The sequence below is a fragment of the Geotrypetes seraphini genome, chromosome 10, assembly GCF_902459505.1.
Source record: "Geotrypetes seraphini chromosome 10, aGeoSer1.1, whole genome shotgun sequence".
Lineage (NCBI taxonomy): Eukaryota > Metazoa > Chordata > Amphibia > Gymnophiona > Dermophiidae > Geotrypetes > Geotrypetes seraphini.
This window is the reverse complement of record NC_047093.1, coordinates 20,370,801-20,382,950: the sequence shown is the minus strand read 5'-3', so window position 1 is coordinate 20,382,950 and position 12,150 is coordinate 20,370,801. Positions and strand designations below refer to the sequence as shown.

Sequence of the window (12,150 nt, the reverse complement as noted above, 5' to 3'; positions counted from 1 at the left end):
GGAACAAAAATGGTCTTAATGTGCTGCTACACAAGATCTGAGCAACGGGCACTGTGGATCATAAGCCAGGTAGCAGACAACCACGCTCGATTCATACACAAGAACACATTGACGACGTGCATGATCTCATACTGAGCCAGGAGGACGTGCTGCGAACACACCGAACAACTCTCCAAATAGCAAGAGAAGCAGGAATAAGCCAGATAACTGGTTAGGATAATTCATGATAATTTGAAATTAGTGTCTTAAAAAGCATCGCGCCCAGGAGTTAACTTTACACAACAATGGTGCAAGCAGCTTTTGACCAAGTACCCAGAGCACAGAGTCAGCGTAGATGAAAAAATATTTACAGTAACTCCATTGATTAACACACAGAATGATTGCCTGTACCTGCCTTCAGCAACACTAACGCGTGAAGTTAATGCCAAATGCCTACTTCAGCCAATCAGTCATGGTCTTGGTTGCAATCATGAAACTAGGATTCACAGATTTGTTTTTCATCGATCCTGGGGTTAAGAGCAACAACGCATACTACTGAGATGTCCTCTTGATGCAGAAGCTGTTGCCAGCAATTTGTCATATGTTTGGAGATAATTTTATCTTCCAAGAGGACAATGCCTCAGCACATCGGGCAAATGACACCATAGAACTACTACATTGGGAGACCCCAGACTTCACTGGTGCACACCTCTGGCCTGCAAATTCTACAGACCTAAACTCAGTTGACTATCAAATATGGGGGCTGATGACAGGAACCCGTCTACCAGACAGCAATATCTGATGTCAAAGACTTTAAACAGCGCCTCATCTCTGTTTGCACTGAGTTGAGCAGAGCATTGTTGACAAGTCCAGAGATCAGTGGTAGCCAAGGCTGAGGATGTGCCTTTGTGCTTAATTGAAACATTACTTTTTGACTTTATATTTTTCTGCAAGACACACCATAAAACTTTTTGATGTGCTTTTATTTAGTTCACAAATCATTTTCACAAGGTATATTGTGATGTGGTGGGAAATATGTACATCATTTTACACCAACTTAATTTAGGACACGACATACTAAATTTCATAAGAATTGGCTGAGTTTTTTGTGGAAGATGCAACAAAAAACATTTTGGCGTGGGGTATTTTTTTTCCGGTTCATAGTGTATATAGCAAACAAGTTAATGTTTTGGTTCTAGTGAAAGTTTACTACATATGCAAAGAAGCCCTGCAGCAAGTTTTCATCTGAAATATTGCCACCAATCTATCCATCTTCATGCACCAATTTTTGATGGCTTGTAAATTAGCTGCTTTGCATGCTATTTAATTCAGAATTTTATTAAACATTTGAATGTAGTGGATTGTGTGGGGAAAGTGTTTACTAATTGTGAAGAGGAAATTTGCCCCCCACCCCCCTTTACAAAACCGTAGCGTGGTTTTTAGTGTCATCTGCGACGGTAACTGCTCTGACGCTCATAGAATTCCTATGAATGTCAGAGCTGTTGCCACCGCTGCCAGCACTAAAAAAAACACTATGGTTTTGTAAAAGGGGAGTTAGTTATTTTGTAAATGGACCATTTTGGCACTCTTTACATGTTTTTTTGTTTGGTTTTTTTTTTGCTAAACCCTTTTTGAAAAAAAAAATATATATATTCTCACTAATGGGTGACGTGATCCAACGGAGCCCCAATGCGGATGCCTCACAAGCAGTCTTGCTTGAAGAAAAACGCAAAGTTTCAAGTCGCCCGCACCGCGCATGCGCGAGTGCCTTCCCGCCCGATGTACCGGGCGTGTCTTCTCAGTTCTTACTTTTTCGCGGAGCCGAGAAGTCTGTCTTCGACTCTCTGCGTGAAGTTTTCTTCACTTGTGCCTTCTAAGTCCGCGGTTTTGGTTTTATTTGATCTTACCAGACAATGCTACCACCAAAAATGGAATAGATTCTCTGTTTGGTGTGTTTCTCAGCGCCACGAGCCTCAACATTCCTCCTTGCCTTCAGTCTTGGACTACCTTTTACACCTGTCTCAGTTTGGCCTCAAATCTTCCTCCATACGAGTCCACCTCAGTGCAATTGCTGCTTTCCATCAGCCTCTTCAAGGGAAACCTCTCTCTGCTCATCCTGTGGTTTCCAGATTCATGAAAGGACTTTTCCATGTCAATCCTCCCCTCAAACCACCTCCAGTGGTTTGGGACCTCAACGTTGTTCTCTCACAGCTTATGAAACCTCCATTTGAACCTCTCCACAAGGCTCACCTAAAGTATCTCACTTGGAAAGTGGTGTTTCTCATTGGCCTCACTTCTGCTCGACGAGTCAGTGAGCTCCAGACCTTGGTCACGGACCTACCTTTTACCGTCTTCCATCACGACAAGGTGGTTCTCCACACCCATCTGAAATTTCTCCTGAAAGTTGTCTCAGAATTTCATCTTAACGAATCCATCGTTCTGCCAGTGTTCTTTCAGAAGCCACATTCTCATTCTGGAGAATCTGCCCTTCATACTCTGGACTGTAAGCGTGCTTTGGCTTTCTACCTAGAACGCACCAAACCTCACAGATCTGCTCAACTTTTCATCTCCTTCGATCCAAACAAGTTAGGATGCCCCGTTTCCAAGCGCACCATCACCAACTGGATGGTGGCTTGCATCTCATTCTGCTATGCCCAAGCTGGATTGCCCCTTGACAAAAAAATCACAGCCCATAAGGTCAGAGCTATGGCAGCTTCTGTAGCTTTCCTCAGATCGACACCGATTGAGGAGATTTGTAAAGCTGCCACTTGGTCCTCGGTTCATACCTTCACCTCTCACTATTGCCTGGATACTTTCTCCAGACGGGATGGACAGTTTGGCCAAACAGTATTACAAAATTTATTCTCCTAAGTTGCCAACTCTCCCACCATCCCACTATGGTTAGCTTGGAGGTCACCCATTAGTGAGAATACCTGCCTGCTTGTCCTGGGATAAAGCAATGTTACTTACCGTAACAGTTGTTATCCAGGGACAGCAGGCAGTTATTCTCACGTCCCACTCACCTCCCCTGGGTTGGCTTCTCTGCTAGCTATCTGAGCTGAGGAGACCCGCCCGGTGCATCGGGCGGGAAGGCACTCGCGCATGCGCGGTGCGGGCGACTTGAAACTGCTTGTGAGGCATCCACATCGGGGCTCCGTTGGATCACGTCACCCATTAGTGAGAATAGCTGCCTGCTGTCCCTGGATAACAACTGTTACGGTAAGTAACATTGCTTTGTCTTCATTAAAAGCTGCAGGTTTTTCTCCTGGTGAAATTATGCACAAAAAAATTCAAACTTCTTCACAAAAAAATTTCAAAATTCTGCAAGTTTGTCAAAATTAAACAATATTTTTGTTAATTATTATCCATATTCCATTTTAAATAAAATGTTTTTCTTCTACCTTTTGTTGTCTGGATGTTTTATTTTCCCATCATGTTGGTTCCTGTTTCTTTTTTCTGCTTTCCTGTCTTCTAATTCTCTTTCAAGTGGCTACTATCCATTTGTCTTTTTTACTCTCCTGTTTATTTCCTCACTGCACCTGCCTTGGACATATTGATCATTCCTTTTAAGTTCTCTTTTGCCTCTTTATTACCCTTCTCCTCTTTTTCACTTTTCAGCTACCTATCAAATTCCCATCTTCTCTCCCATTCCCCATCTCATTCCTTTCTCAGCCCTCCATTCCCTTTCATCTTCAGTGTACCTCCATTACCATATTTCTACCCACTGTTATATCATGTTTTCTTGCCACCTTCTCCTCCCCCTCAGGGTTCTACCATTCTCAGCATCTTCCTTCCTCCACCCTTATAGCCCAGTATCTGCTCTCTTCCTTCCCTCCTTACCCTCGTAGCCAGACATCTCCCTATTTCTTCCCTTCTGCACTCTCCCCCATGTTCCAGTGTTTCTCCCACTCTTCCCTCACTCTCCATCACTCCATTCTGCTCCTGGATCCAACATCTCCCTCTTTACCTCTTGTGCATCTCTCCCTCCCTCTCTCTCATCCACCTCCATGTTCAACGCCTCTCTCCGTTAATCTCTCTATCCTGTTCCATGCCCCCTCTCTCCCTTCCTTCCTGCCGTTATGTGCAATTTCATCCTCGCTCCTCTTCATGCATGTTTCCCCCTGTATCACCAACTTTACTTCCTCTCACCCTTTCCCTCCCCCTGTGCCACCAATTTTCCTTCCTCCCCTATATTCTTAAGGATTGCTTATTTGGGTCACGGTATAGGCAGCAACTCTCACATGCTGCCTGTTGCTAACCCGGAAGCTTCCCCTCTTCCTCGGAGAGACTTCCAGGTTAGTGGCAGACAGTGTGTGGGAATTGCTGCAGATACTGTGACCTGAAGATCCTGATACAGTTGAGATTCTGCACGGGAAAGGGGAATTCTGAGCGACTGTGCAATTCTGTGGAAAGTCTTCATTGTAAACCGCCTGTTCGATTGTTGGCGTTATAGAAGAATAAAGTTATGTTATGTAGTTATATTATTGCACAGTCATGTAGAATTCTCCAGGAGTAAGATTTCCATGGGACTTCTCATGTAAATGCAGTAAAATGTAATGAGCTCACACAAAAATCTGAAGCTTATCAATTTGCACTGGAATCGACCAAAAAGGTACTAGACCTCCTCCAAAAATGTTTCTTACTATAGTTGTACATTTATTTACTTGTATATTGGTAAAGTTTTACTTGAATGGGTTTATGCACATCTTATTTTTTTTTTTTTTTTTTTTTAAATCTTTAACTTTAACTGAATCACAGTTTTTAATACTGTCTATTTTTTTTCTTTCAGCTTGTCTGCCCATCTACAACTTACATTTACTGGTTTCTTCCATAAAAATGGTAGGCATGTCCCCTGAAGTTCTCTTCATGGAGAATGACACACACACTGTTAGTTTTGTGCAGAATCTTCATTTCTAGTGCAATGTGTTTAGTGGTCCTGAATGCTAGGGTCTTGTATGTCAACCAGCAAGTTGCAGAAAACTGTAAATCATGTTTTCAAATCCCCTCCGCTTTCCTAGGGATCTGCTCCTACCCCCTCAGTTTGTTTTCTGAAAGCAAGTTGCTCAGAAGTGTGTTTGATCTGTTCTGCTGTTTTATTATTTTTTTGTATTTTTTGCTCATTGATTTTTGGAAGCACGGTGCCTGGAGATTACCACTTGGTGGAGAAGGTGCAGACTCACAAGGCAGTCTGCTGTTAGCAGGATCAGCTCTTTGGGACACCTAGCTAGCCAGCCAGCTGAAATTTTTTTCAGAACTCAGGGGCCATCCCCTGCATAGCTGCTTGCATCCCTGATGTGGTTAGGAGCTTGAGCGCAGGCTGTGTGAGCTCCTTCCTGACTCGACCAGGACTAACAGTGATCCTTCCCTCTTCTGCGGTGCAGTTTTCATGGGGTTGCATTCAGTCCGGTCCGACTGGCAGCCAGAAGACCAGGTTTGTCCAGTAACTCTGTAAGGCAGATTTCTTCTCCTTTTGATTCCAGCTAAACTCCTGTAATGAAGCAGGCAGGCACCGCATGGCACAGTGCGTAAGGCTTTTGAAACCTTTGGGCAAAATCGGGAGAGGGAGTGTCCTTAAAATTTGGATTTGTGGGTTTCTGACCCAGAACCTCCAAAACCTCTTTCCCTGTGATATTTTTTTTTCAGGGAGGTCTCCATGGGCCGTTTTTGGCATGATTTTTCTGGTAGTAGTCATATTGGATTTTAAACAATATTTTTTTGCCTCCATCTACCTCAGAATCCCTTGATTTTGCTGAAAATTGACTGGGATGGACTCCACAGGCCCTTTTAGTCCTTTATCATGCCAGGTTTGCACTGGATGGTCGGCCGAGGAGCATCCATGTCCCATGTGAGACGGAGCGCATGGGGGAGGGGAATGAGCCTCAAGCTCAGTCTCCTTCGAGTCTTCCAGAGCTGGGATCTGCAGGAGTAATGTCAACAGATAAGAGATCCCTTCCAGGACCCTCCAAATCTGTATTGCTAAGCATAGTTGCTTGCAGGCTGTAGTGCTCAGGAGGATCAGCAGGGGGCCCCTGCCCTGGGGTTAGAGAGACCTCAAGTACAAGGATTTGTGAGCCTTATGTGGAATGCGTATTTAAACTGTTGAGGGTCCTCAGTGGCTGTTGGCAGCGCACCAGTGATAGCAGTGCAGGGGTTACCCTCATGGCAGGTGCCCCAGCCAGATGAGGACACACACTTGGACCAGGAAGTTCAGTTTGTCATGGACTGGGAGGCTAGCATATCCGATTCCATGCCACTTTTATCCCAGGATGAAGATTTCCTGGCACAGTCTACTTCTGTGTGGGTGGACAGTGGTCTTGATTTGGTGGTAACATTGGATCAGGGAAAAGAACCAACAGTGTGCTGGTTGTTCACGGTCTCTGCACTTTCAAGTTATTTCTGACTTGCTGCAAGAATTAAAACTGGAAGTCCTCGGCAGCTGCTGCTTCTCAATTCTTAGTTATGAGCAGTTCTGTGGTTCAGACTGCATTTTTCCCTCCCATTCAGATATCACTAAGCTAGTCACTGACTCCTGGGAGCTGTAAGATGGATCCCTTTAAGAGGCTAAAACTATGGCCAAGCTGTATCTGATGGTGCCAGATTTCCAGCAGCTGTTTGTTAAGTTTTGAGTGGATTCGCTGCTGGCGCAGGTCACTAAACAAACCTCCCTCCCTAATAGAGGGGTGATGTTAAAAGATCCTCAGGACCGCAAAGTGAACTTGCTCCTCAAGAGTCAAGTTTGAAGCTTTGGCCCTAGGCATTAAAATGGCAGCTGTGTCTTCCTTTGTAGCACACACTTGTCACACTTGCCTGTTTTGGACATCTGATCCAAGAGATGGGGAAGATTCCCAGAAGTTCCTCTCTGGGGTAAATTATATTGCTGATGCTCTTTATGATCGCAAGAGTTATAAGCAAGGTCTTGGCCTATGCTTTCTCCGCCCGACGGGTGCTCTTTATCAGACAGTGGGCAGGAGATGCTACCTCTAAAGCTTCGCTAAGCAGGCTTCCTTTTCAGGGGCAGATGCTCTTTGGCAAGGGCCTAGATGACCTGATGGCCAATGTGACAGACAAGTCACTCCCAAGTCCTTAACAGACAGCAGTTCCCCAGTTGGCCCAGAGTTTGGGTTGGGGAAATTTTCTAGGCTCCCAAAGATTTCTTATATATTTGGGAGGCCAGTCGACGCAGAGACTCTTTTTCAAGGATTACACCAGAGGTTTAGTGGGGGCAGGAGGCATCTAAGAAAGAACAATGATGTCAGGCCAGAGGCTGAGCTCCCCCAGATAAAGGCCAGGCTGTCGGCCTTTTGGTCGATCTAGTCTCAGATTGGCGTAGATTGCTGGGTCCTAAGTGTAATTTGGGAGAGGTACAAAATTGAGTTCTGGGCCCCCCTGCCAGGACCACTTAGTGAGTCTCCAGCCGGCTGGCTGGAAGGAGCCCTAAAAGTTCAAGCTATGGTGTAAAGGCTTCTGGCTCTTCGGGCAATAGAACTGGTCCTGGATGCAGACTTGGGCTCAAGTAGTTACTTCATATACTTCATTGTGCCAAAGAAAAGCTAAGACAATTGCAGACAGATTCTAGACCTCTGCTTCAGACCTCTGCGGCTCTGAAGATACTGCACTTGGTAAGTCATAGCGACTTTGGGGGAATTTCTTGCCTCCTTAGATCTGACAGAGGCCTATCTTCACCTTCCCATTTTCTTGCACTCCTTTTTGGCCTTGTGATGGTAGTGGTAGTGGCGTACTTCCACAAATCTGGGAAAAAAAGTGCATTCATATATGGATTGGCTCATCGGAGCTCTGTGCAAGGAGAAAGACGAGCTGGAGGTTTCAAGAGTGATAAAACTCCTTCAGGAGTTGAGCTGGATAGTTTTCAGGTTTCAAGGGTGGTACAACTGCTCCAGGAGTTGAGTTGGATATTCATCTTCAAGAAGAATCAGCTGGAACTAACTCAGCGCCTGGAATACCAGGAGTTTTGTTTGACATGGCTTTGGGTCAAGTGTTTCTTCCAGAGCTACGCAGACCAAATCACCAGAAGCAGATTTTGGTGCTGCTGCAGAGATCAGCTCCCATGGTGTGGCATTATCTGCAGGTCCTGGAGTAAATGGTGGCGACCATAGATATAGTTCCTTGGGCCAGAGCACACACGAGACCTCTCTCTTGCTGATCCCCTTGGTCGGACTTGCTGCAGCAGCTGCTTCCCTGACTGCCTACATCAAAGAGCAACATGATATGGTGGCTGAAGCTAGCTGCCCTTTCCAGGTGCTTGCTTCTTCGCATCTCCTCCTGGGAGAAACTGATGACCAATGCCAGCCTTTAAGTTTAGGAGGGATGGGTCACTACAGTGGACGCCCAGTTTGGAGGAGTCACTACAATGGACGCCCCAGCTCAACAGAAGTTGTTCATAAATCGCCTGGAACTCGGAGCCATTCGTCTAGCGCTTCAAGCTTTGGAGGTCTCTGGAGGGCAAGGCAACCGGAGTCTTTTCGGACATTGCGACAGTGATAGCATAGGCCAGCAGGCAAGGAGGTACCAGAAGCACCCCATTGCGTATTGAAGCTCAACTTCTCTTCTGGTGGGTGGAGGCGCACTTGCAGGCTTTCTTGGTCGTGCACTTGGCAGGAGTGGGAAATGTGTAGACAGACTTCCTCAGATAGCAGACTCTTGACCCAGGAGAATGATCTCTGTCTCTACAGGCGTTCGACACCATAGTTCGTGGTGGGGCCCTCCACAGATGGATCTGATGGCCTTGGCCTCATTTTTACAGCTGAAGATCTGAGCTCAGAAGTTAGGGGTTGGACCTATTATTCCAACCATGGCTGGAGAACAAGCTGTTTTCCCCCTTGGCACATGCTCCAGTCAAGTCATTTGCAGGATTGCAATGCATCCCGGCCTGGTAGTCCTTGTGGCGCAAGATTGGCCTCGCAGACCATAGTATAGAAACATGATGGCAGATAAAAGCCAAATGGTTCATCTAGTCTGCCCATCTACAGTAACAATTATCTCTCTTGCTCAGAGAGATCCCATGGTATGCGACCTAGTTTGTCTCCAGAGGGACGAAGGCCTCAAGCTTCTGGTCAAACTGGATTTTCTCACTTGGAGACCAGTCTCTATTGAGAATCCAGAACACTTTGGGCTTACGGATTGGCTTTTGAGTGGGTGGCCCTAACAAGCAAGGGTTATTCAGATGTGGTCGTTTCCATGTTGCTCAGAGTAAAGAAGCTGTCCACAGTGGCAGCCTAAGCTAAAGCCTTTCAGCACTGGTGTTCAACGAAGGATGTAGAGCCCTGGCAAGCTCTGATTTCAGTTGTCCTGGACTTTTTGCAGAAGGGACTTCAGAAAGGTATCTTGATAGGTTCTTTGAAAGTGCAGGTAGCAGGACTTTCCTGTTTCCAAGCTCAAGGGGAACGAGGCTCCTTTTCATTTCACCCAGATGTTGACTAGTTCATTTAAAGGGGCTCTGAGGTTGTGCCCTCCGATGTGTGCCCCTTTCATAGAAACTTGATGGCAGATAAAAGCCAAATGGCCCATCCAGTCTGCCCATCCACAGCATCCACTATTTCCTTCTCTCCCCACTTCCTGGAACCTTGACATGTTGCGAGGTCTCAGTACTGCTCTGTATGAATCCTTACGAGAGGCTTCCCTCTTGGATCTTAACAGTCAAGACAGTGTTTGTAATGGCAATGTCCGCGGGATGGGTTTCTGAGTTACAAACTCTTTCCTGCAGGGAGCCATTCCTTGGGCTTACGGAAGCAGGGCTGTCCTTATGCATGGTACCATCTTTCTTACCAAAGGTAGTCTCTGTCTTCCACATCAATCAGGAAGCCTGTTTGCTTGCTTTTTGCCTTAAGGGATGTAAAAAGAAGGATAAGGCGTTGCATTTGAAGGATGTCAAGCGAGTGCTCCTTCGGTACCTCAAAGTTACCATTGAATTTTGCTTTTTGGAAGACCTTTTTGTTTTCACAAATCATGCCAAGAAAGAGAGGCCGACGTTTAAGGCCTGGATTTCCAGATGGATTAAAATGGCCATTTCCTCCACATATATAGGGTGTGGTAAACAACCACCAATCACATTGAAAGCACACTCCACTAGAGGAATTGCTCCCTTGTGGGCTGAGTCTAAGGTTGTCTCGCCTGAGGAGATTTGTAGAGCAGCTTCAAGGTCTACCTTTCATACCTTCACCAGTTTCTATAGGGTGGGCGTAGCAGCTGGGAAGGATGCCATTTTTGAGGCCTCCGTCTTAAAGGCAGGTACCCTTGTGGGCCTACCCTTGACTCTGGGGACTACTTTAGTACATCCCTAGCGTTCAGGACCACTGGACACATTGCACTAGAAAGAAAGAGTAGGTTCTTATCTCAGTAATCTTCTTTCTTGTAGATGTGTAGTGGCACTGAAGCCCTGCCCTGTGTCTGCCTTCTGCCTTAGGATCAATCTGAATTTGAAGAATTTCTGTCCCTCGGATCAGAGTCAAAAAACCCCTTGATGTATAAGTATTTCCTCATGACCATACACTCTGGTTTAAGCCTCTACTTGTCCACAGGGCATGTGTGTAGCTACAAGTTGGCACAAGTTGGATGTTATCATGTTATCAATGTTTTTCCCCTATGATTGTTACTGAGCAGACTAAAACTGTGTTGGGGATCTTCCCCATTTTCCTCTTTCCTGTTATGTTCTACTTGATTGCTTTTGTACAAACTGACGGGGACAGGAGTGGTTCCCTGGGAAGGAGGAGGGTTGAAACATAATTGATAGTTTTCTGCAAGCAACTTGTTGGTTGGGATACAAGACCCTAGTGTTCTGGACCACTAGACACACCTACAAGAAAGAAGATTACCGAGGTAAGAACCTAATCTTTCTATAGGGGTCCACTTACTAAGGTGCCTTTACTGATATAGCACACACTAACAATTAGTGTGTGCTAAATACTAGAATGCCTATAGGAATACAATGGCTATCTTAGCATTTAGCATGCATTAAATTGGTTAGTGCACCTTAGTAAAAGGATCCCATAGTTAGACTTTATGGCTTAGCAAATTGGAGGTGTGGTTTTATGGTAGGAGTATCTAATGGTTATGCTGTGTTATGAAATATTGCTCCCCACCACCACTGTATATTGCACTAAGATTGAAGCACTCTGTGTTATTTGAAACTTCTAAATTTTGGTCAAAATATTGGCAGAATTAATGAATTTATAGTTAATATCCTGTTTAATTTTGTGATAAGTCAATTTTTTTCTTTAACGCCTTATGGGTCCTTTTACTAAGCTGTGGTAAAAAGTTTGTTTGTTGGCATTTCAGTCTATCTTGGATAAGTTCAAGGTGGCTTACTATTTTTTATTTTTTTTCAATCAGATACTACAGTATTTTCTCTTTCTGTCCTGAAAGGCTCACAATCTAATGATGGTACCTGGGGCAGTAGAGAGTTAAGTGACCTGTCCAGGGTTACAAGAGCCACAACCTCAGGGTTCTGAGGCCGCAACTAGGCCCTTATTCGAGTCTGTCCGTACACTAAGGCCATTTTTTTTACCACAACCAGAAAAGTTCCGATTTTCTATTTTTTAAATGAATGACCATGCACTAATTTTGCCATTAGCATACAGGCATTAAATATATTAACGTGTGAGCACTTACTGATGTCTGTTTTGTAGATTTTATGAGCTCTCATGCTAATTCTGCTCTAATCAGTGCGCAGTAATATAGATGACCTAATTGATTAGTGTAAAAACTCCTACCCTGCGCCCAATGGCCCACTCTTCCCCCCAAAAATAAAACGTTTGTACACAGGAACATGACAACAAATAAAGGCCAAATGGCACATCCAGTCTTTCCCCATCCACAGCATCCACTATCCCTCTCCCTAAGAGATCACATGTGTCTGTCCCATGATTTCTTGAATTCAGACGGTCTTTGTCACCACCACCTCTACACCATGCATCTACACCTCCCTTTCAGTAAAAAAAAGTATATCCTTAGATTACTCCTGAGCCTATCATCTGTTAAAGACTTGCCTCGTGTATTTGTCACATAGGTATTTAAACATCTCTATCATCTCTCTCCTCTCCTGCCTTTCCTCCAAAGTATACATTTTGAGATCTTTGTCTGTCCTCATACGCCTTATGACATAGACCAGTGTTCTTCAACCACCGGTCCATGGACTGGTGCTGGTCCACAGAAATT

At 45.0% G+C, this 12,150-nt stretch overlaps 1 protein-coding gene across 2 annotated transcripts in view; it reads left to right on the top strand.

The window, feature by feature from the left end:
• The window catches only part of SUZ12 (SUZ12 polycomb repressive complex 2 subunit), a 214,702-nt gene that overhangs the window by 21,132 nt on the left and 181,420 nt on the right, over positions 1 to 12,150 (top strand). For both annotated transcript variants that reach the window (XM_033960806.1, XM_033960807.1), the window contains exon 5: positions 4,769 to 4,818. In XM_033960806.1, coding sequence (XP_033816697.1) covers positions 4,769 to 4,818 — 50 coding nt within the window. The remainder of the gene's footprint in view (positions 1 to 4,768; positions 4,819 to 12,150) is intronic.